Source organism: Cadophora gregata (assembly GCF_030347475.1).
Source record: "Cadophora gregata isolate MNR1 chromosome Unknown scaffold_10, whole genome shotgun sequence".
Lineage (NCBI taxonomy): Eukaryota > Fungi > Ascomycota > Leotiomycetes > Helotiales > Ploettnerulaceae > Cadophora > Cadophora gregata.
Window position 1 is genome coordinate 1,867,136 of NW_026695933.1, and position 26,918 is coordinate 1,894,053.

Genomic DNA, 26,918 nt, shown 5'->3' on the forward strand with positions numbered 1-26,918 from the left:
CGAATCTAATATATACTCCCAGACCACACTTACCTATTCGAAAAGCATGCTGCATTCCCGACCAAGCACTCCACACTTTCCCTGACCATACTGCTCCCAACACGGCAATTCCCTTCATCCAGAGAAGCGAAGTCAATACAATCGAACATTCACGTATCCAAGCAACCATGGGTGAAGTGAATCTACCAAATCAATCTCTTAGTAGTGAGGTTGGAACCAAATCACTTGCTGTATTTCGACCTCCTAGTTGTCAAACAGGTATATAAACATCCCTCTTCTCAAGAATACGCCGGACAAGCCCATAGTCAAAGACGACAATGAACTACATGCCTGTGTGTCGATCGATGTCTGGGGAAGACTTATCCATGCAAGCAGGAGGAGTGAGAGTATAAGCATGTTCCATTCTTTTTCTTTTGACAGAAAGCTGAAATGTCTGAGACGAAGAGATACTGTAGATAGGCAGCTTTTCTTTCATCTCAACCTTGACATGTTATTGTCATCAGCGAGATTGCTGTCAGTCCCCCCTCCCTCCTATCCTTGTACATACTGAGATCTCAACACTCCCCAGAAAAGACTCATCAAGATCATCTTCTACAAGTTGACCACAACAATCCCACCATCCCGAACTACTCATTTCGTTTCGTTCCGAGTAAAGGGCTTGTTTCCCATAGAACAGCATAAGTGTCAATTATCTGACACACCGTACCTTGATTTGACCAGGAAGAACGAAAGACGTTCCACTGCGATTTAAATACCTCCTCCTCTCCTTACCCTCTCTCACACATACTCGTAAATAAATACTCCCATAACAATAGAAACGAGATCTCCAAGTCACCCACAGTGGACTGCGTAACGTAGATGAGAATGAATAGCAGAGCGAATCAATAGTGGTAAGTGAATAACAATCCGTAGAAAAAATCAATGCCATTGAAGAGACCCCAGCGGCCCGCCGAATAGGAGGGAGGGAAAGGGCGAAAGACTGGGCAGGGAAGGTAAGTGGGATATAAAAAGGAAGCGTACGCACGTTTCTTCGAAAGCAAGAAGCAAATGACGCGATGAAATATGCAAACTACGGCGAAGGTGCCTTGTTCTGGTTTGGTTTGCAAGTGCAGAAATACTCTAAGATGGCAAGTCAAAAGTCAAGAATCTCACTGTCTGGTGCGATGATACTCGCCCATCGTTCTCCTTCGGTAATGGATAATGGGAGAGTGTTGTCGCTGAAATACTTGTTGTCAATCCCGATTCGCTTCTGGATGTAGAAATGGGAGATAGGTGAGGTGTTGAGAAAGGAAGATGGGTTGGGAGAGGTAGGTGAAGGGAAAGGAGAGGAACGTGAGGGCTTTGGGGAGAAGGCAATTAAAATCAGACAAGAGAGAGGAGAAGTGTAAACAGAGATAACCGAGATGAGTACAGATCAATGAATTGGTATTTTGAGCGAGAATACAAAAGTTAGGTCAAAGAAGAGTCCTAGACCATCTAATCACTATCCAGCACAACAACCTCCGCCTCTGCCTCGCCTACACTCTCCACACTCAACACATCCCCCACATTAACATCGCTAATAAATGCTCCATCCCCCTCACTCAACACCACCTCCTCCCTACCATCAATCCTAACCTTCGACGCACCACCCTTCGTCATCGGCAAATGCACATACACATGTCTCCCCGCCTTCTTGGTAACCACACCATCACCACCTCCAATAGTCCACTTGAACCTCTTGTCAACAGGAATGATACCCGCTGCCATGACCAGATCCGCATGTATAGGAATAGTGTCAGGGAGGATTGCCTCAGCTGCCTTCTCCTGAGCTGGGGTTGCGGATTTTCCGCCCTTGAGAGGCGAGAGGATTGGGAGGAAGGCTTCCCGTTTTGCGGATTCGGAGAAGGTTTTTGTGTGGTAGCGGGGGGTGAGGCCGCGGGACCAGGGGAGGGCCCAGATTTGGAGGAAGTGGACTTGTTCAGATGATTCGTTTTGTTCGGAGTGGGCGATGCCTGTGGATTTTCAGTCAGTATTTGCTAATAAAAAGAACTAAGTATTGCAAGGGTATGGGGACCCTAGTGAAGGAAAGAAAGACATACCACTTCCACCTGTAGTAAACTGCACATCTCCCCTCTTCATCCTGTAGAAATCATCACCCTGCGATCCCTCCGCGCCCTTCTTAATCATGCTATCCCTATGCGTCAACTCTCCGCTCAGAATATAGCTGAAGATCTCGGCATCTCGGTGAGGGTGGGTTGGGAATCCACTGCCGCCATCAACACGATCCTCGTTCAGCACGCGCAAAGACCCGAAGTTCTGGTATCGCGCGTCGTAGTAGTTGGCGAACGAGAAGGTGTGGTATGTGTTCAGCCAGCCGTGGTTTGCGTGTCCGCGGTCTGCGGACCGGCGAGGGACGATCTTTGCGTGGGAGAGGGCTTTGGACATGGTTGCTTTGACTGTGTTTGCTGCGGTCATAGAGGTCGTCTCTGCTGGAATTGAAGTCGTCGTGATGGGTTGAATTGGTGTTTGGTTGATTGTATCGGTATTGATGTTTGTATTCTTGACGGCTTTGAAGCTGTAGAAGATATCTCTGAGTTGCGAACTGTAGAAGATGCTGATTGAAAGAACAAAAATCGAGCTGGAAATGAAGAGGAGCTTCATTTATAGATAGGCCGCGATGGACCAGAACATTGGAGATGATTGGAGAATGAGGAGAATGTACAATTACATGAGGCTTGGGAATTTATTACCTACCTACCTAGCGCTTCTCGTGGCTACTAGTGGAGTTTGGTGGTGGTGTTTGTAGAGGATTGGAGAGGCTGACCTGATGCTTTGAGCTTCAAGACAAAGTTCGCCCAGTGCCAAATGGATGATGCCATCTGACAAATGCCCTTAATCAGCAATCCAGAGCTCTAGCACGGCTGGTCTAGCTGTATTGGGGTGACCCCGCTAGACCCCTTCGCTGGCTAATCCCCGGCATATGATTGGAAGGTTCGATTTCCAGATGAGGAAAATCATGTTCCCTTCTTTCAATCAAGAAGAGGAGGATCTTGTCTTCGTATTTTGTTAGAAACGATATCATTTTTGGCTTAGAGGCTTGAGCTGAGCATAGCCTGAGTGACAAGCCACTCTGGGTGCGAGATTGTCTAAGTGGAGACTCTTTGGGGTTGATTCTTCTCGCTTGAAAGCGAGCTGATTCAGCAGTTGCATGAAGGTTTAAGAAGTCTGGAAAGGTTTGGGTTTTATGTTTTGCTATGCGTTCTGAAAATATGCGACATTTTGTCTGTTTTTTTGATATTGGGTGTTACGGAGCCATGGTTGAAGATCACTTCCGCTTCTGTCTGCTCGTTCCATGAGTGCTGCGTTTCTGCCTGTTCAACAAGCGAATGTTGATTCTTACTGAGTATGATTGTACTGTTCATGCAGAGATGATTCCTGGATTTGGGTTAGAGGCCATGGTTGCCTATCTGAAATTCCCGGTAGTAATTTTGGAAAGCTTCATTTTACCTAGTTTCGGTCTATTCATTCTCCATCTTACCACTACCCCACTTCACTAACCAACCTCAAAACCGAGGTTCTTGACTTGAGTATCTCTACTTCCATCGCAACCAAAAAATTTATATCCAGCATCACGAGTTTCTCTGTCGTCTACGTATCCCCACATCGTATTCAATCGCTCTCACCAACACTGCCTCGCTGCAAGCCAAATCCTTCACCCCACAAAATGGCCCATCCCACCAACTCAGCCTGGAAAATCATCCCCGAATTCTGCTCCCTCTCCATCACGTCTACAGTCGAATTCTACACCAAAGAACTCGGCTTCAAAATCGGCGGGATCCACCAATCTCCCACCGACCCCGAACCTACCTTCTGCTCACTTGCGAACGGACCCAAATCCGCAGCCAACATCTACTTTCGGCTCTGTAAAGCAGACGAGTTTCGTGCCAGTACAGCCTGGGTTGCGCTTGGTACGGAGGAACTGGATGCATTTTATAAGAAGCTTGTAGATGATGGGAGGGTGGGCATCGTGGAGAAGATAGACGATAAGGAGTGGGGTTATAGACAGTTTACTGTGAAAGATGGGGATGGAAATCGGGTTACGTTTTTCAAGTTTTTGGAGGGGGGAAATCCTGGTACTGAGTGAGCGCGAAAATCTTTAACCGAGAAAACACCTTCGATTCAATTCAATCGTCAAAATATATCAATTTGAGCATGTCCAGTCATCCAAGATGAGATGTCAACCAGAGGGGGTGGGTGAATCACGTGTATTTAAGCCTCCCAAGCCAACCGCACCAGCCCAGCCCTGCTTCCCTGCACGTGGCTGAAAGCAGCCTTGTTGGTGGCAACCGTGGCAACTTGCAAGTATTGGGCTACGCGCCGTCGCAGTCATCGGTAATCCCTATCCCTATCGGTTGACATCCAAAAATAAAAAAAAGATCCTACGCTACCAGTTCACGATAATATTCCCAACGCGCATCACCACCCCAAAAAATATCCTTCTCCCCCGCCTTCCTCTCTCCTCCTCCTCCCCTCTTCCCCGGATTCCTTCCCTTCCCCGGATCCACAATGGCGAACGCATCAGACGACCCCGCAATCCCCACGCGGCCAGGACCAGCGCGAACACAAGCACCAAAACCAGAACCCCAGGCGCATACACCACAGACACTGCAGACATCACAATCACGGGAACTCCTAACCCTCCCCGACGAACTCCTCATCAACATCATGTCCCAGCTGCCCCTCCAGCGCGACCTCGCCTCCATGTGCTTGGTCTCCCGCCGCATGAACTCCGTCGCCGACCCCGTGCTCTACAAATCCATCCTGTTCGACCAGCCGAAGCACCACCTCCTCTTCTCCGAATCGCTGGTCACGAGGCCGCGACGAGGTTCTCTCATCCAGAATGTGAGGGTCGACTTCCCCAGTGCGGAGATGGCGGATATTTTGTGTTTGACGGACACGCCGCACCCGATTGATCGGTTCTCGCATACGATTTCGACGATGAGTAATTTGGAGGATTTGGTGATTTCGGTGCCCGAGAGTTTGAGTCATGGGATTGGGAATTTGTTTAATGGGCCGTTTGATTTGGCTTGTTTGAAGACTTGTAAGTTGAGGATGGGCTGAGGCTGAATTGGATCTTACTTTCACGTGCTCGCCCTTCATATTCTCATCTCAACTCATCTCATCCAACATACCTTCCCGAATATGATATAATACCCTCCTCCCCAACCTTACTCATATATGTCTCTCCTGCCTTAACCATATTACATCCCTCCTTTCACCCCCTTTCCCTGTCTCCATCTACACCTCCTTTCTACTTCACTATCACCACTAACACCCACCCAGGCTCCCTCTACTACCAACGCGAGGACAACGGCTACTGGGACCTCCAAGAAAACATCCACATCTTCGGGCACCCCACCCTCGAGCACCTCACCATCCGGCGCGCCAAGCTCGACGAGCGCGGTTTCGAATCCCTCGAAAAACCCTGGTACACCGGCCTCAAAACCCTCTCCCTCCTCGACTGCGACATCCACGACGACGCGCTCGCCGACCTGCTCGTCCTCCCCGAAGCCCTCGAGGAAATCACCATCACGCAGCTCTCCGACCCAGAACCCGCCCTGGAGGAAAGCCCCGAGTACATGGAAGATTACATTCTTTCTTGTCGCTCGGCGGGACACTCCCTCCAGAAGATTACTATTGATAGTCCGTCGTTGGCGGGCAAAAATCCGCTCAAGTTGAGGGATTTCGAGTGTTTGACGGAATTGAAGATGAGGGATCATCAGCTCTTTGGGATGAAGACTCCGAGGCTGCAGAGTGTGGCGTTGCCGCCGAATTTGGAGAGGGTGGCGTTTATTGGCGGGGTGGGGAGGGATGAGGAGGTTTGTGAGTTGTTGTGTTATACGATTGAGAATAAGGATATTTTTGCCAGGAAGTGGGTGGATTTGGTGGTTACTGGGGTGCAGGGGGAGGCTGGCGATGGGGTGGCTGAGAGGATTAGGGAGGTTTGTGAGCCGTTTGAGGGGTTTTTGAAGATTCAGTGAGGGACTTGGGAGATGGGGAAAGGCGTTGGATATGATCCTGGATTGATCATAATGTGCTTATGGTTGGATCGTGAGGGTGTACAGCTGGATATGTACACTCTCTTTGACTAGACTGGGTTTGGATCGGCATGGGGTGGAATTTGGAATACGGAAATTCGGAGACTGGATACTTGATTGGTTGACCGGCTCAGTGCGAGGCCAGGAAAGAAGACTTCAGAAGACCTAGAACATAGACCGTTCGTTCATTGCTTCATCACAGAATGCGTTGGATAGAGTAGAGTAGAGCAGAATAGCTAGACTGATTAGATAGATCGTTGAAGCGTTGATACACAGAGTTGTTTCACAATACCCTCAGAAGCAAGAATACAATATAAGACTGCAGTCGTTATGCACCACATCAATCATTCCTTCATTCTCTTCCATCATCCCAAATACACCGTTGAGTGTGGCCCAAAGTTGGTGCATATGCCCTGTAGTACAGGCGACCACCAACATCTTAGCGCCTCGCTGCAGCGCTGTGACCCTGGAATTGTGTGGTTCTGGCAGTCAAGTAGATATCTTAGGTGGTAGCATGTTTCTTCATCCTCAGCGACCATTGCTCTTCCCAACAACATCAAGCTTCTATTTTCACTACATGGCCTCACTATTCCGCTGGGCAAAAGCCTCTCTACGAAAGCCGCTATCTCTTCCATTGCGCTTTCCCACTACAGGCTTTGAAGTTGTTCCGGACTCTATCGTTCTAGAAGAGGAACGATTCGAGGAATTCAAAGCCGGATTATATTATCTTATGATACCGGGGGAAGTCCTTGCATCGCGATATCAAGTTATTGGGAAGTTGGGTTTTGGGAGGACGTCAACGGTCTGGCTAGCTCGTGATATGCGCTATGTTTTCTATCAAAGCATACACACGAGAAACGAATATGCTGGATGAGTTCAACAATTATCGAAAGATAAGTAGCGCCAACCCCTCTCACAGGGGCTTCACACTTGTCAGGACAGCCTTGGATACACTCAGTATTCCCCGTGTTGGCGGAGATCACAACTGCCTCGTCCAGCAACCCATGTGGGGAAATTTACTTGATCTTTTACATGGAGATTTAGTCAACAACGGATTGCCGGAGAGAACATTGAAAATTGCACTCAAAGACGTCCTGGCTGCTTTGGATTACTTGCATACAGAATGCCAATTGATTCACACAGGTACGCACTCGCCCCAATCTGATTTCCACTTCCACCAGGTACTCATTACTCTCAAAATGCTAAAAGTGATGATGGCTAGATATAAAATGTGACAACATCCTCATCGACATCGAAGACACCTCGGTCTTCGAATCCTTCACCAAAGCTGAATTAGAACATCCCTCCCCCCGAAAACTCGTCGACGCTAAAGCCATCTACGCCTCACGGGCTTTCGCCCGACCACAAGAATTCGGCAAACCAGTCCTCAGCGACTTCGGCTCTGCCGTCTCAGGCGTCGAAGTGCAAACAAATTACGCACAGCCAGTCATCTACAGAGCTCCGGAGATGATGCTGGAAGCTGGCTGGAGCTATCCAGTCGATATCTGGAACTTGGGAGCTTTGGTATGTTTTGTCTTCGGCACTCGATTGCGATACCTTGAAATGATGACTGCAAAACCTTGAAACCAGACGATGCTAACCCTGGATTGTGATTAGATATGGGATATGTTCGAGGGCAGGCATCTTTTCTATGCGCAGGATCCAGATGGGGAAGGCTACTCGACACGAGCCCATCTCGCGGAAATTATTGCATTGCTCGGATACCCCCCAGCAGATCTTCTCGAGCGCGGAAAGCGGAGCCCTAAGTTCTTCGGGAAGGATGGTACGTATCTCAATATTTCCTCTGTTTGGTGGCTCATCCTGCCTACCTAGATAGGTACTGCTTCAAAGAGCTGATCGCGTGTGATTAGGAGCGTGGACAGGAAAGATTGAGATTGCGAAGGATGAGACGCTGGAAACGTGTGAATATATTCTTGAGGGCAGGAATCAGGAGATGTTTTTGGATTTTGTGAGGGGTATGTTGACTTGGAGTCCTGAAGATAGGATGACTGCGAGGGAGTTACTGCGGGATTCGTGGCTCAATAGTGCTTGATATATATCCACTTTACAATTGCATAATGTATTGGTGAATGTGGAGGTCCCGAATATCACCTAAACTTAACTTCTAAATCGTTTCATCCATAAGAACCACTCCCTCCAGGCCCACGAACCTCTCAACCTCACAGGAGAGCGCTTGAAACTGGACCAGTCAGCGACCATAGAATAGATAAGCATATTGATTACTTAGCCTTCAAATTTTGGACGAGATCCATTTTATAAAACGTACTTCGTACTGTACTGTCAACTTCGAAATTAGTATTGGGGCTGAAACTACCTTCAGCTGCTTAACCATACAGAACCGTACACCTGTATCTTGCTCGATTTATGCTTAAGGCAGAAGGCCTGTGACGGATATGAATCACGCCAAAAACAGAATATGGGCACGTGATGCAATTATGCAGACACTTCCATGGGCTGAGTGTGGCTTGGCGACAACTTTCAGCTCCTCATATGTGCCTCGCTCGTCCGTGATCAATCCTCCTCCCGCCCATCTTGCCCATCTTTGGCGTACTAGCTGCTTGACACAGGCTCTTTTCGCTCAAATCCCGTATGAATTATTGTGTACCGTAGATCATTCGTTGAGGTTCTACAGCGTGTGCGACTGGCGAGATAGCGCTCAGCCGGGCTTGGCTTCATTTTCGGAGTAACGCCCACACCCTTGACGTTTTGCTGCCATACTCATGGAAGGACTCTGCAATTTCTACGCAGACCACGGAGTACGGTACACATCACATGCCTTCAATTCCAGCTGTCAAGATTTCGAGGTGACTGACGCACTTATCGGTGCTGAGACAACGCGGATTCCTGTAGAGACAACGCGCCTGCTCAGCTCAAACGTCGACAATTGGTTACGCGCCCAAGAACGTTCTAGCGGGCTGCATTTGGTATGGGTTCCTCTATTAAAAGATACAATACCCTGGCGCTACGATATTCGCGAGTCCAATTTCGATGCTATATCAAAGCATTTCCATGTTGAGAAGGCTCTTCGTTATGGATCCACTGCAGCAGCTGGCTTTGCGAATTTCCAAACCGGAAATGTAAAAAGTTATTCTGCCTTCCTGTCTGACCTCCTGGTATTTGCCTGGTCCTTTGACACTAGCACTGGTGCTACTAGAGGGATTTGTCTGGGAGATCCGTGGATAATATCAACAGCGCAAAACTTGCTACAATATCAGTCGGCACTTATCGGTCATCCGATGGCTGTGGGGTACATGTTTATCATCATACTTGGCACTCTAATGGATAGAGACTTACTGCGCGAGAATCGAAATATTGCAGAAGTCGAAAACCGCACTGGGTATCATGGTTGGAAGAAATCGTTCGTTGGAGTCGCCAAGGGTGAATATGCCACGCTTTCTGCTCGAATTAGTGGTTGTGCAACGTCACTGGCAGGCCAGGAGCGAATAGCAAAGGTATCACAAGAAGCACTGGCATTTGTCTCGACCATGTCATCCGAGCACCATATGCAAGGGTATTCTCAATTTCTCCAGGAAAGAATATCGCTATCGGCAAAGACTAGGAAAGAGTTGGATACAATACTTGGGACGAGACTAGACGTACAGGAGTCACAATTAAAGTTTCTGAACCAACGTAGTCAGATTCAGCTTACCGCAGTACGACACCTTTCACCGAAAGACTTCCTCTATCCCTTGCAGAATCTCAATTTGCCTCAAAGTTTCGGGAGATTCTCAACTATCTATATGCAATTTCTGACAAAGTACTAGCTCTTCAATTTGATTGCTCAAAAAGACGCAAAGCTCAACATCGCAATCGCCAAAGACTCAAGAACGCTTGCATCAGCAAGCAAGCGAGATTCATCCTCTATGAAGACTCTGGCCGCTGTCACTGTCGCATTCCTGCCAGCTACCTTTGTGGCTTCATTGTTCGCCATGCCTCTACTCAACTGGAATGCAAGTCAAGGCTCGCCGATAGTAAACGGCCGGTTTTGGATCTATTGGGCTGTGACCGCACCGTTGACTATCACGACACTCGTCATCTGGCTAACATGGACTCATCGTCAGTCGTTGCTTCATCGAGCTCAGGATAGCATAGATAGGGACCGACTCGTCGATGAAATGAGTACAGGCACAGAGCCCACTCTCGATAGGCATTAACAGAATATTAAGAAGTGAGCTTTGCGCCAGGACTTGACTGGCTCTGTCCATATTATCCTACCTTAGAGCTATACACGACTCACAAGTTCTCCGTCACGAAGCCCTTGAATACCACGTCGTTGACTATCATATCTTGGGAATAAAAAACTGAGCGACTGAGGCAAATCATTTAAAGGCCACTTGACGGATTTCCATAGAACAACGCGAAAATTGTGTGCAAATCGTCGTATCAAACCCCATGGCAGACTATGCTTATTTGACAATTTGCCAATGTCCTTTCAGAACATCTTCGGCTCAATCTCTAAAGAGAAGGGGAACCATTCGTTCCCTTTCCTCCTTCGTGAAATCTACACCACGGAATTAAGACTGGTACACATGTATTGTGCAAGTAACGTACTGACTTGTGCCAATGCTATTGTCTAATCATAATAACAGTTTTCGCTCACCAGTAAGACAGGGAATGATGCGTCACGTCTTCTCACCCGTGTCAAGTCTCAGAGCGTGCAGTGCCGCCCTTTTTGTGTCGCTTTCCTACGTACCGCATAGTTTAGAGCCCATACAACTTTGACTCCCAAAGCTTTCTTGATATTTTCTCGTACATATTGTATCTAAAAGTCTTGTGAATTATCGCCGTCCCATATGTTGTCTACGACATCGTCGAATGGAATTCGACCAACTGGAAATCAACCACATCTTTCAGATTGTAATGGACTGGAGCTAGGTGCTCGCATAATCGTAGCAACAGTCATTGATCATTCGCATTTCATGAAACTTGTTTGTGGAATCTCCTCTTCAGGCTTATATCTCATGGTGTAGGGCTTTTCAGTGTCGTGTAGTCGCGTCTTCTCGGGATAGTGCCTAGTGGATTTGATAGCGTCTCGATCTGGTGAACACTAAGAGTCAGTCTCTCAGCTACCAAGGCATGGGAATTTGAGTACTTCTCTCAATTTGTGTCATCTTCTCGCTCTCCTTTGGTCGATAGGGATGTGCTAATGCTCTCCTCGATTGTGTATGCAGCACGTACAGCTCAAGCAGATTCGTATCGTGCTTGATGTCATGCATGAACGTAAAGATATGAGCGGGAAGCAAGTTGACAAGTATCATCTCAACACAAGTAGTCGAGCCTCACACCCGGTTCAGCAGGAAGACCACGATGCAGTATCGAGCGCATCTTCTCTTTCTGCTTGAGAGTTCTGGACCACGTTTGTTGAGGCTGTATGCAGCCTGGTCTGAAGTCGGTTTGCTCAATGCAGTAGACACTTCAGATCCTAAAATCAACATCAACACCAGTGTACATTGGAGGGCCACTTAAATCGATTTGGCGCGGGTTCAAAAAATTCACGTTGATATGTCAGCTAAATGTAAAACATTTGTTGACCTCTCGTTATTCTCACTCTTATGATTAGCGCGCTATTACTTGGGCCCGATTAATCGCTTAAACTGCATCTGAAAGCATTTATTACTAATCATAGTGTCGGGTCTGATCGGAAAGCAATGAGGTATGTGTGGTGTGGCTGCAGACTCTGCGGAGAAAAAGGGCAGTACCCTGGTTTGAATACGATGAAGGAAACGCGGACAACCAGTACATACTTACGATCCGTACCACGTATCTATCAGAACGTGATCGCTGCGTTTTTGTTTTTGACCATCCATTAGAGGGTGAAGAGAGCACAGTTTTTGAGGCACAACTCTCGGCATATGTAAATCATAGCGTGTAAATTCTTGACTCCTAACCTGTGCTAATACCCCGAGCATATTTTGGAGCCAGCTACAAGGACAGATGAGTATGTCTTCATGAGGAAATCGAGTGAACTAGTCACGCAATTATCGTTGTAAGAGCTGTCGTCTCGTCCTGGCTACGTGTAACCATGCTCAGAAGATGCTCCTACCACATTCTACTTTGGTTGGTAGATTCGCGTATGTCAGGATGTCATGCATTGTATCCATGAGAGCTAGATCGGTCCCTAGAGACTATAATTAACCTGACCGTTCTCGACATTGCAAAATTCGCAAGACAACTTGCCTGGATTCCCCATGACTGCCACTGCGAATGGGAGTTTCTCTTGGCGATTAGTAACTCGAGAGTGATACGGAATCTCACCAACTGCAAGAACCATTAGCAACATGGCTTTTGAAAGTATAGTGTAGACTTAATTGGAATTGTGATAGCGGGGGCCTCGAGAACTGGTGCTAGAGTAAGAGCGTTGATGCCTGGTGGAGGGTATTCAAATCTGTATTCAGTGTTAGCGTGTAGAGATTCAAGTGGTTAAGCCGTCTGCTTACTTTGGGGATTCATCTCGGTATCTTGGATTCATTGACTCGATAGGCATGACTACAAGAACATTTCCGGTCGCCGTAGACAAGATTTGGGTTTCGAACCATTCTTTGTAGGTCTTTATGTGTTCAAATCCTTTGTCCCGCTTGTCTTTTGATATGGTTTGTGCGAATGCCCTGTCAATCATGTGAGAGAGGCGTCTAAGAGTTGTCGATGCCAGGTATCTAAGGAAGAACAGTACTAAACTTACCACGCCTTCTGAACTGGTGGCGATACATATGGCGCATGCCCAGTAGTCTTCTGATACTTCTTCCGAAAGTCATCGCAGTTATGGTATGCGTCGTAATCCTGAACCTTGGCTGCCCAATCAATGTATTCGGATAGTGTGCAGCCTTGAGCATCCTTGGGTGGCGACTCAAGCCAAAGTTCTTCAAAAGAGATCTCGAGGTAGTCTGCTTTTAAATGAGCAACGACCAATTGCGCAAACTCACGACCCATGTTGGCTTGTTTGGGATCAATGGCCTTCCAGAAATCGAGCGGGAAAAGAACCAGGCTGAACGGCTAGAACTCAATCTTAGTAACAGTACGAAGATACAGAAATGACTCTCACCTTAGGATTCTTCTGCAATACCTCTGCCCGTAACCATTTTGCAGCAAAATCTCTACATTTCCTCAAGTCTGTCCCAAGGATCCCAGCTGTATCAAAGACCCCAATGTATTCAAAACTAGTCACTAACTTGACACTAGAACAACTTACTGACAGGATGGTTCAATACCATGAGCCGAGACTGCTCCAAAACTCGGACGGAGTCCATAACAACCACACCACAGAGCAGGTCGAGTGACGCTTCCCCAAGCTGAACAGTGTTGGTGAGTACCCTGGTTTACGAGGTCAAAAGATACGACTTACTGTCTGTGCCAATGGTCATATCAAGCCAGTCGTACGTAGCAACAGCCGACGCACTCCCAGAGCTGCTTCCTCCGGGAGATTGGTGGTGATCTGCTCGAGGATTCCAAGGTGCCTGATAGTCAATGTACTCCACAGACTCTTCCCACGTCGCAAAGGAGTTCATCTTGGTTTTACCAAGAATCACAGCTCCTTGATCGATCAATCTCTTCACGCATTCAGCTGTTTCAGGCTGTGGAGGGTATGTTTCGTAAAAGGCTCGATTACCGACGGACGTCTTTATGCCTTTGAGGTGAATGTTATCTTTGACCAAGATGCGCATACCAGCAAAGAGTGAATTCGACGTCGCCCGACTTGTGATTCGCGAGGGGAGTGCAAAGCTAGAGAATCGGTCATCTGAGCTGAGGACAGGGAATGGCTTGAATCCATCGTTGGCACTGTCCCGAATTAGCTAGAAGACTAAAGCAAAGAGGCAACGTGTAATTACTTCTGGTTTGGATTCAAAGTCACCATACAGGTGCCATTGACATCGTCGACCAATTTCCAGACGTCCCTGAGTTGGCTGCCCACTATCGCGAACGGACCTGGCAGTAATTGTGGCTCCGAAGTGCATACCACTTGCTCAGTTCCACACCCTCGAAGATGAATATGTGCTTCATCCGTGACCTTGATAGATTCATCTTGGCTGCTCCTGACATGAAAGATGACGGTGGCCAAGAACTGCTCGTTGAAGACATCGTCCTCGTTGCTGTACCTTGCTACCTGCTCCTGGACCCATGTAGCTGTCACTTCAGACGGATTCTGATCGCACGTCAGCGTGAAGACCGTGGCAAGACTGAACTCTCGGTTCAGGGATGGGATAAGTTTCTAGGCACGATTCAGTTCTGGCGTAGCCTTGAACGCACCGTTAAGCAGCAGAACTCACATTGTTCTCGTGAACGGCCACATAGCGAACCTCACCCACTCCGAAGACGATATCACGACCAGTGTTCAGCCGCTCAGGTGGCAAGAGCTGCATCGTGAGAGGAAAATGACTAGCAGATCTCTGCAAAGATTTTGTGTTGTCGTGTGTGTTGTCGTGGAAGAATTGCAGTTGAAGTACGCTGTTGTTTCATTCCCTCCTCTCCAAGTCAGAGAGGTATTCTTTCAATTTGTGAATATCATCTGGAAAAATGAAAGTGTTAGATTTCATGTGATTCAAGTGTCAGGTGAATGTGAGAGGCTCTGGAATTGAGCTTGATTGATTCCATCAACCGCTATGAGGACATTTTAGCGTTGTTTTGTATTCGCTTAATGATATGCCTGCTGCGAAGCGTAATAACAAGAATTATAAAACTAGACAGAGTTTATACTCGTAGAAACGCTTGACGATTCAAAGCAGCTGAGCTATGAAGTGAAATCTTTTCAAGTTCTATTGACAATCTACTTAGATGCAACTCTCGAAGTATTTACACTGAAATGTCTAAACGATGGTACTCGATGGGACAAGACACGGAGAGCTCTAAAAGTTCTTCCTTATGTACCTTGGAGGCGAAGGCAGAGGGAAATAATGGACTGTCTCAGGGCAGTTCTTCCGTGAAATACTACTTTCTAAGGAACGCTCCTCGGACTGTCTCAGAACGGTTCCATTCTCGGGAACAGTTATGCCTTTACTTTAGATGTACGAGCTCCTTCGTTCTTCTTTGGTTGCTCCCTGTTTATGGTTGGGCCCTTAAAGCTCCTGTCGCTGATACCACTTGGGTTGAAAATGGATATGACCGCACTATTCCTGGTCATGAAACCAATGCCACCTCTGCAATTCGCGGTGGATGTACATCTTCCTTGCCCAAAGCACATATTCTAACAAGAAGCTCAAGTCTTGGGTGTTTTGAGCTATCTCAGCATGCCTAGAATAGCTCAGAACATGAACAGCTTGATCCTAGCACTCCACGATAGCCTCGCCGAGTTTCAGACTGTTTTCAACCACAACATGTTCTTGCACGGCTATTTCATGAATACACTGCCCATCTGGGACGAAGGGGTCGAAGCGTGGGGTATTCGAATGGATATATTCATACGTAATTGGGTTCTCAATCGGATAACCCTTTTGAGGGGAATTTGGGCTCAATGTTCAGCGTACAAGTCAAGACCCAGTATTGCTGGACTTTGCGGAGGAGATACTGGACGACCTTGCCCAACTGAACTTGGAGGCTGAAACCACGGGGGCAAACTTGAATGCTTTCAAGAATGCTCCTCTTTGAAGTATGCGATACAGATGGCTAAAGAATCGCGAAGTCTGCAGCTTGTCACGGAGGACAGGGCTTTTTTTCAGAGCGGGCAAAACAAGAAGAGAGCAATGAAACTCCACAGAACTTGCAAACATCTCATCTGGTGCAATTTGTGCCCTCTTGCTCTGAAGAGTCTACCGGATTTTACCGCCGATCATCCAACTCATACGTGTTAAAGAGATACTCCGCAAACTTGTCTGTCAGTACAAGCGGATGATGATACCTTCCCATAGACGTCTCTATCTCCCAGACTCCCGCAGGATGCTGTTGAGCCTTTTCCCAAAACAGTTTCATGCTGTAAATATCTTCCGCCCGCGCCGCATAGAACCAAGTGAATAGTGAGTAGGCAGATACTTTGAGTCTGCCTTCGTATCGAGTTTCTGCAACTGGTTGTAGAGCGTGCGTGGCAGGCGTAAGAGCAGGAACAAGAGCGAGTGAATCTTTGGTGGAAGCTTCATAGGCCCAGATCCAGGCAGGAGAGGCGTAATCGGAGGTGCCAGCATCGACGAAAGATGACATGACCTCGGAAGTGACCAAGAGGAAGGTTTTATGTATGATATGTGGAGACGCATTGGCCTCTGATGTAACGGTAGCTTGGAAAGACCTACGTGTATACATGTCAAGGAAGTGCTCAGTGAGAAAGCAACATAATTTGACATACCTGTGCAGTCCCTCGAGATCGGTTCCCGTCAACCATTTCTTTCCCCCAAATCAATCGTCGAGTCGCTTCTATCCGCTGATTGCCATTCACTCTTTTCACACCCCAAATAATCTCCTTTTCTAGTTTCTTCACGAAAAGCGTCCAATCCTCATCGCTATATGGTGCTGTTGTCATCGCGTCTCTCAGAACAATAAACCCTCATACCATAGCTTCCTCATCACTATTAGATGCAGCTTCAATCTCAGCATCGATAAGTCTCTGTACCCATCTACAAGGCTGGTGCGTCTCCTCCGCAACCCCGGACATCCTGAGCCTGCTCGCGTCCTGTCTCTGCATCATGAGAGCCTCCATTATATTGCTGAGCGCCCTCTCAACCTCTCTTTCACGCGGCCTCTTGAGTGCCAAGGAAGCGTGGATGCGTGACATTCGATCTTCGACATTCCAATCCATCTGACCATTTGCCATTGCCTCCTGATTGTTCCATATGTGATACCCATGCTGAATGAGAAGACACTCCCGTTCAATCACTGACTCAGGCCGGATGAAGAGTTTATCCTCAAACTCTTCAGGAGTTAGACCACTGATTGAAAGCGAGTTGGCCAACTGTGTTTCTGGGTCGGCGATTCTGAGGATACTGCGCCTCTCGGCATCAGTAATCTCACCCGGTGTCTGGATGGCCTTGAGCCAGAGCACTCTATCTTGTGGAGTTGGCAAATTCATTTTTGCTGTCGGTTGGCTCTGATATTGGTGGGAACAATGTGGGCAGATCTGGACGCAGAGAAGTTCCAACATGGTTTGTTCCCCAGCCCAACTGGGCTAACCACTTCCAGCGTGCTGCTTAAGCGAGAATTTGTGTCGTACCTGTGCTTACAAGAACAGACGCATCCCGTGTCAAAAGCTTTGCACGAACTAGAAGATTTCAAGGTGGAAGAGAGAATATATGGAAATCGAATCATGGTAAGATTGCTTTCCGCTACATTCTTGAAGAATTAGTGTGGAAGCTCTCAGACCTGGTCCGACTTCCAGACACTAGTCGCAATTCCCTACTGGCACAGAGTCTGGATAATACAAGTAGTCGCCCTTTCTCCCTCCGTGCACATAACATAGGGCCAGTACACCATCCCTCTAAAAACTCTTCGCTCTAGTCTTCTCGCAATCTGGGGTGATCGACCAGCATCCACCTTACTCCACAATAGCTTGAAAGACTACATCAGCATGTTGAACTTGATGTATATTCTACAACAAGTGCAAAAAGCCATGGATCTCATCTCCGCTTTCCGGTACTCTTGTACAGCCATGTCGTCAGTGACGAGAGACAAGACTTTTGGTATCTTAGGACTATGTATGAATGTAACTCAGATTGTTCCGGTCCCTGGTTATGATAAGTCTCTTGAGGAAGTGGTCACAGATATGAATTAGCGAATCTTACTTGAGGAATCGAGCAAGCCTGGTGATCTGGATATTCTCTCCCTAGGAAATCCTAGAACAAAGAGAAATGGTGGTTACCCTTCGTGGAGCGTCGATTGGCCTGCTATTTGGGGAGATTCGAACCCGCGAGCGTGGACGTCACGAGCTGACTGAGGTCTCAAAGCTGGCTACATCGCTTGTGGGAAGTCTACAGCCACCATCTCTTTTCCTGATGATCAGGAGGCACTAATTTGCCATGGCTATGTCCTTGATATCATCAATGGACTGAGTGAATTGACTCTTTCCCAGCTTTTGAAGGACTTGAATCCAGTATCCCAGATCCCTACATCAACATCTACAAATCCGAGGAAAGAATCTACGAGGTGATTCTCATGAATCGTCTCGAGAAAGAGCAAACAAGTCGACTTTCACCCTCTTATGGCGTATGTCTCTGCTCACTTTGGGACAACGAAGGAACTCAAGATTCGAAGGATCACGCCCTCCAAACCTATATTCACTATATCGGCGAATTTGCATTAGCAGTCGAACCATTCGGGTGGACCGAAATTCCACGTCAACCCTCGCTCCATGATACACCGTCTCTACCTCAACTCTCTTTTTATGACCCGTCTGTGAATCCTCAAAAGTTTTGAATTTTCATGGAGCATCTTGATAGTTGGGATAATAAGTTCGAGATCTAGAATATTCTTTTGGATACGCTACTAAGTCTGTATATTTCTACTTTCGAGAAAAGGACATCTAAATCTGTGTCTTTTATTATAGCTTTACGATCTGAGGTATTGGCAAAAGGTGCCTGTCTTTGTAACTTTTGAGCAGTGACTATGTTAAATGAAGTTCTGATCTTATTGTTATACAGTGTTATTTTACTCCACGTTTTTCATATCTTTGACAGCTACCTTTGAAGTTCCTTGTTGTATTGGAGTGTGAAGCGTTTCGCAGGAAGCTCGCTAAATATCCTGATCAAAACATTCGCTTCAGCGCCCTTCAGTTAAGTGCGGGGTAGTGCGGGGTAACTTTTAGGCATTTCTCGGTGGGGTTTTTGATAAGGGCCGGGCAGCTGAATAAGCGAGAATACTACTGAAGGTCACTCACTTTCAAGATGTATATTTTTGTTTTCATAATCGAATTTGCCTTGATTAAAGATTAAAATTACTCTTATTTAAAGATTGAGTCGACTTGTACAAGTTAGAAGGAGATTCTTTCTTTGAGTATAGTGATGTGAGAAAGTATTTCAGTTGTAGAATATCGCGTTTCTCTCACCGAAGGTCTTAGCGACTCTGAGCTGCCCGCCCTCATCAAAAAGCCCTACCGAGCATCCAGCTGTTGAAACTGGGTATCTGAGCCCCTGTAAGAGCTACGAGTTACTCTGTTTATTGGGTATCAACTAATTGTCTATGCAACATATGTTATGAAGATTGATTTGGGTATTCAATATGATGCTGCATGGAACGGTAGCCATCTCTGCCCCGGTTCTTTGTGTTGTTCTCAAGCTTTTGCTCCTCCACTCAATACCAAATCCAAAAAAAAAACTTGGGTTACCCAGTGTGCTATCAAAACACTCTTGTCCCTAGCACAAACTCCAAGCATTATCCTAGCATTACGACCACATGTTTAAAGCCAAATTCCGAATCTCCTGACCCTCCATCTCCGTCTGGTGGGTCAAGGAAACATCTGAACGTCAAAGTCCTAACCCCCAAAATTACCAAGACTCTGGTTTCGTTCCATACCGGGATTCAAATCCTCCCCAAACAATCCACGTCCTCACTTCCCTGATTATTTCCTCATATACCGTGAAGTACCGACCCAAGACAGCTTTGGACCCATTCCTACCCAACGATTCAAAATACTCTGCAAGGGGTTTCCCGCCCCTGGTCGAATGTGTCAAACCTTAAATGCAATCACAAACCCTAATTCCGTCCTCGGGAATATCCCACATACTGTAGTCCTCTTTCCCTGTCAATCAGCAAGGATATGTAGGATCTAGACCGAACGTTTCAATGAACCCCGTTGTTTCGCATCGCGGAAGTTCTTCCGTATCCATTCATCGATGCGTCCTGCTTCAGCTGTGTCCTTCACTTAGTACAAGCACACGGGCTTGTAATCAGGCATCCGAGAATTAACAAAAGTACTGATATTTAGGTATCGTACCGGATCCCGGTCCGGTAAATGGAGAGTCCCAAGTCCGATGCTTACTTTCCTGCGTAAACATTGCTGGTGGTTTGTAAGGAAAACTCAAAGGTGGAGGGGTAATCATGACCCCGCACTTAGTGCCTGAGATGCATGATGTTATCCCTTGTCCGTAAAAATGATGACTCTTCAAAAATACACGTAAAAGATAACAAACTAAACTTGAGCTCCCTCAAGACGACAACACATTCCTCCGCACGATAAGCAATAACACCGCATGATCATATTCGAGTGTACCGAGAAGAAATATTAAAACCTGGCCACATTCAAGATGAAGGTCACAGAGGTGGGACCGATCCCTGCCTTGATTCAGATCCTCCTTTGCCAGGATCAAGTATCAAAGCAAGATAGAATTTCACTAACAATTCCCAGCTCATCGTCTACCCTATCAAATCCCTTCGAGGCATGTCTCTTCCCAGCGCGACCCTGACACCCCAAGGATTGCTCCACGACCGTCGATACCTTCTTCTCCGACCCCAGGAGGATGGAAGCTGGGCATATATGTTTGTAGGGGATAGACCAGAAATGGCATTATTTCACTGCGAGCTTGCCTCATCTCCACCCAGTTCTTCACCATCCAGCTTCATCGTTCGATACCGAGTCCCCTCTCCACCAATCACACCTCCCAACCCAGCCCAAGAAACAAAGGTCACCATCCCCTTCACACCTAGCCTCGATGATAAAGTCAAAATCGAGATAGATCTCCACACCAGCAAGTCCTACCCAGCATGGATAATGGATGCCTCCATCAACGACTGGTTCACGGCATGTTTCGGATACCCAGTCGTCCTCGCCTTCATCGGCGACAGCCTCGGGATCCGTAAACCAAAGACCGACGCCGTAGCTTCATCTTGGCTGCAAGAAATGAAAGGCGCAATCCCGACGCAGGCCTCAAACATACAGTTCTCAGATAATGCCGCTTTGCTCGTGACGTCCGAGGCTTCACTCGGTGACCTCCATCCTCGGTTACCAGGCGATGAGAAGGCCGTTCATGAGAAGTTCCGCCCGAATATCATTCTTGATGGGACGAAGGCTTGGGAGGAGGATCTCTGGACGAGTTTGACTTTCCCAAATGGGGGCGGGAAGGTCGTTCTTACGAGTAATTGTGCGAGGTGTATTAGTGTTAATGTGGATCTTGAGCATGGGAAGATGGGAGACGGAGAAAGTGGGAAGCTGTTGAAGAAGATGATGAAGGATAGGAGAGTAGATACGGGGAAGCAATGGGAGCCAGTCTTTGGAAGGTACGGCTTCCCAGTGGGGCCTGGGACGTTGAGTGTTGGTGATGAGGTGGTAGTAGAGAAGGGAGAGAAGACGAGTGTATGGAGTGAGTTTCCCTTCGTATTAAGTCTCCAGAGGCTCGCAAACGAATATATAGAAGTATATATATGTTCGAGAAGAGCTAACAAAACCCAGATGGACTTGTTCCCAGACTGTCAACCTTCGACCCAGCGCCAGCACCAAAGTTCCCCTATATCTCCGCCATCCCCGTCCAATACCGTCTCGCGTTCTACATTGCTGTTCTCGCGCTTCTGATTGCATTTGCCAAAACGCCTGAGAACGGATATGATTTCCAGAACTGGTTCAGCAAGCAAAGTATCTGATGATCTGATCACGTAAAATATGGTCAGTAACAGCATTTAACAATATCTAAACATTTATCTCTTCGAAACATACACATGGTGATTCTAGTACTTTCACTCGACCTCGTCTCAAATGTTTGTCTTCCTTTAGCTCCTCACAGGCGAGCAGATCCCACAGCCACCAAGTCCCATAAAAGTGATATCTTCCATCCACTCATCAATCCCCAAACCCGAAGGTGACACTACCTCCCACCTACCCATCAGATCCTGTATGTTCCCACAAGTTTACCACCATGCCACGCGGCGCCACTACCTATCAGCACCTCATCTGAGTCACAAGGCTGCAAGTTATCACTTCCATCATGAGGCTGGCTACGTATTTATCAGTCAATCAAACATAAAGAGAAAGAGTGCTAACTGTTATGTTACACGAAGTCCAATAGAATCAACCGTGCCATTAGTAGGGGAAAAAAATGGGACTTCTTGGCTGTGAATGGACATTTGTATCCTTAATTGACGGGCGAGGGCAGAACAGAAGGGCCGTAGAAAACTTCGTTCATGGAAAAAAAGGGCCGACCCATCTCTTCCCCCGTCGATATCTCCAACACGGCAAGTAGGATACACACATTATCTACGCAACCATACTTGCATGATCGCCATACACTCCTCCTCATGTTTAACCTCCCGTCCAATACTTCTAGAAAGACTCAAGACCACAAGGATATGACAGCCCTACGCAGCCTTATGTCGTACAGCCATACAATGACGGGCACTCACAGGATCGGGATGAATCAATTCAATGTCACACGACATATCTTGCCAGCACGCCGAAGTCCACACTCTCTTGCATGATCGCCGCGGCCCAACGTATTTAAGCTTATTTATTTTGTGGTCTGTCATGTAGTGCATACATGCACATGTAGCACACGCCCTGCGTGTGAGAAACGTGGACAGAGGGAGAGAGACAAGAACAAGCCTTATATTGACTACAGCCCTACTGTGACGGGAATAGATCGGACACTGACATGGAGAAGTGGGAAAGTTTTCAGGCATGTTTTTATGTGGTGCCAGTGAGAGCATTTGGGTTGAGGAGGGAACGTTACGTGGACGGTGATGATCAAGTGAGTGATCGAGTGACTGAGTGATTGAGAGTTGGATGGGAGCGCGGTTACATGGTTACACGACAGGTGGATGGATGCGTTGTTGGGAAAAGGTTGTCCCAACGTCATGTTAGGAGGTAGCGAGGTTTATTGATTAGCACGAGGTTGGTGAGGAGCTTTGTGCTGGGAGGAGACGATATGAGTGAGGACTTAATATGATGTAGGGTAGGGGTAGGATATATTGTAGTGTAATCTATTGTAGTGTTGTCGGGCAACCGGAAGTGGATGGTGTGCTGTGTGGAGCAAGAGGAGAGGAAGTCTCGCGGCATGTGAAATGTTGAAAGGCTTTTTTGAAGACGAAGAAGATTGGCTAGAGTTTGATGTGCAAGGTTTGTTCCTCCAAATTTCAAGACTTGGCTTGGATTTATGGCTTGAGACATCATACATCGCGGAGGGACAGTGCGCAGTATATTTCCAGAGTTTGAAGTCATTCATGTCGCGCAAGAGTAGAGTAGAGTAGATTACATAGGTCATGTTCATTACATCCCTGCTCTCATCAAGAGAAGCGATTCAATTCATGAATACCAGAACAACACAGGAAAAACAAAGTCAATCAATTTCAGAATCATAACAGGTAACGCCCAAAGCCCAAATGGAAGAAACAGGACCCAGCCCAGTTGTACTTGCGTACCTCATTCTTAATTCTTTCAGTCAATCTTGCTTCCTTACTTGCTTTGCTTTTCGCGTAAACAGCCATCCTAGTTCGGGTATGGAAACGAAAACCAGAAATCAGATAAAACAGAAATTCGGAAATTTGGGAAACGCCCGCTAGCCATGTCTAAGCCACCTCGCTTGCCTGGAAGTACAGAGACAGAACAGAAAGAGGAAATAAAAAAAAAACATGTGAGGTATTCGTGAGAAGAAGGCAAGAGAGAGCCCGACGAGCTGGTCGTGCTGTACTCTGCGTTGACGTGCTGTGTTGGACGCTGATGCAGATGGGGAAACAAGTGCTGAATCAGAATTGCGTGTTGTTGTCCTGTTGCCCAACGCTCTTTCAAAGAGGAAAACAAGCAAGCAATGACACGCCATGCCTCGTAAGCTGTAACAGCAAACATCCGGTCCCTGAAGGAAAGCGCTCCAGTATTTGGCCTCCAAATTATCGAGTCATCTGAGCAGACAGCTGTAATTTGCTAGGTCATTTGATGGAATGCCCAGTAGATGACAATGGTTGTCGGGATGAGGCGTTGGAAGTTTTCTCATCAGGCCGGGAATGGAAACTCGGAAATATCAAATTGCTTGGTCCGGTGTATCATCATCGCATCGGTGTAGACAAACAAAAGAAAGGAGATTCGTGACATCGTAGTCGAAATCGAGAAGGGTCGTCAGAGAGTCGGGTCAGAAATAGAGTGACATGTCAGATTGCCTCACCCCTGGCCCTCCCGTGCTGTCATCTGTATGCATGCAGCCCAAAGAAGCCCAAAAGCCGCAGGCATCCGCAACCACACCACACCGCATCGCACCACAGTGCATGACATGGCATGGCATAAAGTGTTCGGTCGATTGTGAGAGGCTGAGACATTGGACACTGGACTCCAAAATGTGGTGGGGGGAGGCGATAGGCGACCAGGTTTTGGACCCCAAATTTGACAGGCGAGAAGATCAAACAGTGTAGAACAGGCTGGAAGTTGCAATAGAGGCTCGGAAATCATGTTGACTGTACAATGGATCGTTTAGCTGTTTTGAGAGGATTTTCGGTGTTTTCTTTTGGACATCGGGTTGCGCTAGTCGTTCGTAGTTACTTGTTTGCCGGAACGATGGGGAGATTGCTTTTTGCGATATGTGACGTTGGATGGCATTGAAAGACGAGAACCTGGACATAGACGTCAGTGGATTTGCTCCATACTTTCATTCATCCTCTTTCCATTTCCATTTTCATCGTGATATTGGGGTGGTGGGGAGATCTCGAGAAGTGAGCAAGGGGGGTCAGATCGCTATCGCATAACTTGGTTATCTGCACTCATCATCTGTCACATCCCGCTTAGGATCTATTCCACTGGGAAGTTTCCGTTTGGCTAAACGCAGTTCATCTGATGAAGGAGAGTACTTTGTATAATAATAGCATAGCGCTGGATCTCAGACTCGGCAGTTGGGATGTATCAGGGATGTGGTTTAGGATAGATGATAACGGAATTGCAGGACTGAATGAACATGAAATTCATTGAAAGGATAAGTTGAGATATGGTTCAAATGGTGTAAGGATATGAGAAGATCGAGCTTACCGAAACCGTACGCGGATTCTTCAAGCAATGAGCAGACGCAGCTCACAGGGAAGCAACGTGCTGAGGACGCGAGTCAGACCTTGTTCGTACAAGGCCGACACGTCTTCAACTTGCAATACTTGCACTCAAAGATATACCAATGTGGACCAGAGTGGCACATGGAGCAGACCCATTGAATGAGCGTCGACTCAGATTTGAGAAGGTTGAAAGAATGGTGACAGTAGTTTGGGACAGCCATCGTGCCTAGTCTTTTGAGGAGGTGAGGTATTGGCGTGGGGGTCTGGCAAAACCGTTTAGATTGATAGGCAAGTTCTGCGGAGGGTTAGCATGACACTTCAAGAAATATCGGCTGTCCATGGAGGAGGCTCTCGTACCTTTTCCGTACGCTGCAAGATGTGAAGAGATCGAGCAAACTGAGTAGTGGTGATGGTGTGTTGGAGTTGTAGTTGTGGTTGGAGCTCGAGACTGAGGTGACGGGATTTCGCAAACGCGCTACTGCTTGGAAATAGGTTTGCTTTATCTGTGAATCAACACCTCGCTTGTTTGAAGGGTGAATGGATAGGGGCACTTGTGTGGGCGTCCCAAATCGAAAGTGAATAAGAATGTTTGTTGCTTCCTCGTCTCGAAGTCGAAAGTCGGAGGAGGTCGTCAAGTCTTTATATTGTCTCCTTCGACAAAGGTGAATAACAAATGCCCAACCAAAAGAAATTCGTTTTCCTTGTCTAGCCAATCCAGAGGCTAGGTAATCAGTTTCCCCTTGAGGAAAGATTATATGCCAACTTCGAGGGCCAAGTACGTAGCGTGTAGATGCAGGGAGGCAGAAGCAACGGATAGAAACATAGCAGTGCAAGACAAAGCAGGACAAGCAACGCAGAGAAGCTGGAGGACACAACAAAGGCAAGCGGCAGCCACGCAAGCAAGCAAGCAAACCCGCCCTTTGTGCAATCAAAACGGTACAGTAGTGTTAGAGAACCTCTTTCCTTGCTGTTCTCTGCTTTGTCCCTCTCAATGCTTCCCCAGGTAGTTTTGGTGAGGCCGAGCTGTGCAGGTACGTTCGTTGGGGATCAGGTTATGTAGGATGGATGGAGATGTTGGTGCGTATGTACCGTTGAAATGTATGGAGCAAAGTAGTGAAAGTATATACCGAGCCGGTGCGGAAAGCAACCGAAGAGAGCACCGGATGTATATACGTTCGTCGGGGAAGCTGCATATGCATATCGTAAGGTCTTTGGCATCCCAGGAAGAGTAAGAAGAAATAGCTAAGAGGCTAAGGGATGACCTCCCGGGCAGCTTCAACCAGAATGACGGATGACCTAGACCAAACTAAGTTGAAAGTTAAGCTGGTGCCAGAAGGGGGACAAAGTGTCCTGCAATGAGGGTCTAGTGCAGGGGACCGTCTGGCGGAGGATAAAAGTAGAGCAGATGAGAGGAGGGATAGAGCTTGTTCTTGCTGGTGTTACAACGGGTCGCTCGTGGCTAGTATGGCAATCGGCATGGGTGAACTGGCATGCCTCGTGGATGTGGATACAAATGTGGATAAGTGGTCCTTACCGTGGGAAAAGCACACATGGATCTGGCAGGGACAAGTTCCACCGTCGCTACAACTCAAGTCATGGGGAAGAAAGAGTCGAGGGATGGAGAGGAGAACGGAAGTGAAGATGAGAGGAGGGGGGCGAGACGACGGACAAGACATGAAGGACCAGAAATTCAGGGGGACACAAGACCTGTAGGTATCAACCAGTTGCAGGAACCGGCAAGCGTGAGAAGGGTACATCGTGGTAGGTGGAGAGAAGGGGACAGCGGAAGTACCTGCTCCAGTGCCTGAGATGGATTGGTGTGGAGTGGTGTGGTGTGTGCCAGGAGGTGAGGTTAGTACTAGTGCCCAGCCCGACGTCTTGGTTGGTACTTAGTCGAGTAGTAGAGTGGAACCACCATCAACCACTCCATCCAACACTTCACTTGATCAGAACAGCGCCAGG

General features: G+C 47.4%; 10 protein-coding genes across 12 annotated transcripts; 5 read left to right on the forward strand and 5 right to left on the reverse strand.

Moving 5' to 3' along the window:
* Positions 1-1,399: 1,399 nt before the first annotated feature.
* Positions 1,400-2,828, reverse strand: ONS95_001975 (uncharacterized protein). Of its 2 annotated transcripts, XM_058495203.1 has the most exons (3): positions 2,737-2,828; positions 2,082-2,557; positions 1,400-1,994 (listed from the first exon to the last, which is right to left on the reverse strand). In XM_058495203.1, the coding sequence occupies exons 2-3, from the start codon at positions 2,455-2,457 to the stop codon at positions 1,477-1,479; spliced, it is 894 nt and encodes a 297-aa protein (XP_058355514.1). In that variant the 5' UTR covers positions 2,458-2,557; positions 2,737-2,828; the 3' UTR covers positions 1,400-1,476. The 2 variants fall into 2 exon arrangements, with proteins under 2 accessions (XP_058355514.1, XP_058355513.1); XM_058495202.1 differs by having other exon boundaries at positions 2,082-2,828.
* An 878-nt stretch (positions 2,829-3,706) lies between these two features.
* ONS95_001976 (uncharacterized protein) lies at positions 3,707-4,126 on the forward strand (the record flags this gene model as incomplete). Its single annotated transcript, XM_058495204.1, has 1 exon — positions 3,707-4,126. The coding sequence occupies one exon, from the start codon at positions 3,707-3,709 to the stop codon at positions 4,124-4,126; it is 420 nt and encodes a 139-aa protein (XP_058355515.1).
* A 422-nt stretch (positions 4,127-4,548) lies between these two features.
* On the forward strand, positions 4,549-6,023 carry ONS95_001977 (uncharacterized protein; the record flags this gene model as incomplete). Its single annotated transcript, XM_058495205.1, has 2 exons — positions 4,549-5,083; positions 5,326-6,023. 2 exons carry the CDS (start codon positions 4,549-4,551, stop codon positions 6,021-6,023), a joined length of 1,233 nt encoding a protein of 410 aa, XP_058355516.1.
* Positions 6,024-6,943: 920 nt separating this feature from the next.
* Positions 6,944-8,133, forward strand: ONS95_001978 (uncharacterized protein; the record flags this gene model as incomplete). The annotated part of the gene is made up of 4 exons (XM_058495206.1): positions 6,944-7,223; positions 7,303-7,604; positions 7,698-7,863; positions 7,952-8,133. The coding sequence occupies 4 exons, from the start codon at positions 6,944-6,946 to the stop codon at positions 8,131-8,133; spliced, it is 930 nt and encodes a 309-aa protein (XP_058355517.1).
* Positions 8,134-8,597: 464 nt separating this feature from the next.
* ONS95_001979 (uncharacterized protein) lies at positions 8,598-10,625 on the forward strand. Its single transcript, XM_058495207.1, has one exon. It carries the CDS (start codon positions 8,822-8,824, stop codon positions 9,863-9,865), a length of 1,044 nt encoding a protein of 347 aa, XP_058355518.1. The 5' UTR covers positions 8,598-8,821; the 3' UTR covers positions 9,866-10,625.
* A 1,746-nt stretch (positions 10,626-12,371) lies between these two features.
* On the reverse strand, positions 12,372-14,455 carry ONS95_001980 (uncharacterized protein; the record flags this gene model as incomplete). Its single annotated transcript, XM_058495208.1, has 7 exons — positions 12,372-12,486; positions 12,539-12,706; positions 12,781-13,091; positions 13,141-13,286; positions 13,441-13,874; positions 13,925-14,304; positions 14,363-14,455. The coding sequence occupies 7 exons, from the start codon at positions 14,453-14,455 to the stop codon at positions 12,372-12,374; spliced, it is 1,647 nt and encodes a 548-aa protein (XP_058355519.1).
* Positions 14,456-15,848: 1,393 nt separating this feature from the next.
* ONS95_001981 (uncharacterized protein) lies at positions 15,849-16,539 on the reverse strand (the record flags this gene model as incomplete). The annotated part of the gene is made up of 3 exons (XM_058495209.1): positions 15,849-16,308; positions 16,366-16,403; positions 16,456-16,539. The coding sequence occupies 3 exons, from the start codon at positions 16,537-16,539 to the stop codon at positions 15,849-15,851; spliced, it is 582 nt and encodes a 193-aa protein (XP_058355520.1).
* Positions 16,540-16,563: 24 nt separating this feature from the next.
* ONS95_001982 (uncharacterized protein) lies at positions 16,564-17,085 on the reverse strand (the record flags this gene model as incomplete). The annotated part of the gene is made up of 1 exon (XM_058495210.1): positions 16,564-17,085. The coding sequence occupies one exon, from the start codon at positions 17,083-17,085 to the stop codon at positions 16,564-16,566; it is 522 nt and encodes a 173-aa protein (XP_058355521.1).
* A 3,031-nt stretch (positions 17,086-20,116) lies between these two features.
* On the forward strand, positions 20,117-23,108 carry ONS95_001983 (uncharacterized protein). 2 transcript variants are annotated; one of them, XM_058495211.1, is made up of 4 exons: positions 20,117-20,266; positions 20,353-21,304; positions 21,394-21,603; positions 21,996-23,108. In XM_058495211.1, exons 1-3 carry the CDS (start codon positions 20,252-20,254, stop codon positions 21,579-21,581), a joined length of 1,155 nt encoding a protein of 384 aa, XP_058355522.1. In that variant the 5' UTR covers positions 20,117-20,251; the 3' UTR covers positions 21,582-21,603; positions 21,996-23,108. The 2 variants fall into 2 exon arrangements, with proteins under 2 accessions (XP_058355522.1, XP_058355523.1); XM_058495212.1 differs by having other exon boundaries at positions 20,117-21,304; positions 21,394-21,829; positions 21,996-22,093.
* Positions 23,109-23,418: 310 nt separating this feature from the next.
* ONS95_001984 (uncharacterized protein) lies at positions 23,419-23,775 on the reverse strand (the record flags this gene model as incomplete). The annotated part of the gene is made up of 1 exon (XM_058495213.1): positions 23,419-23,775. The coding sequence occupies one exon, from the start codon at positions 23,773-23,775 to the stop codon at positions 23,419-23,421; it is 357 nt and encodes a 118-aa protein (XP_058355524.1).
* Positions 23,776-26,918: the final 3,143 nt, after the last annotated feature.

What these genes read in the sequence shown, in the direction of transcription:
- ONS95_001979 (XM_058495207.1), top strand. Translation starts at nt 8,822, where the DNA reads ATGGAAGGACTCTGCAATTTCTACGCAGACCACGGAGTACGGTACACA.
- ONS95_001975 (XM_058495202.1), bottom strand. Translation starts at nt 2,643, where the DNA reads ATGAAGCTCCTCTTCATTTCCAGCTCGATTTTTGTTCTTTCAATCAGC. An exon ending in GTTTACTACAGGTGGAAGTG is followed by an intron (nt 1,995 to 2,081) that starts GTATGTCTTTCT and finishes GAAAATCCACAG; the next exon opens with GCATCGCCCACTCCGAACAA.
- ONS95_001983 (XM_058495211.1), top strand. An exon ending in AGAGAAGACGAGTGTATGGA is followed by an intron (nt 21,305 to 21,393) that starts GTGAGTTTCCCT and finishes AACAAAACCCAG; the next exon opens with ATGGACTTGTTCCCAGACTG.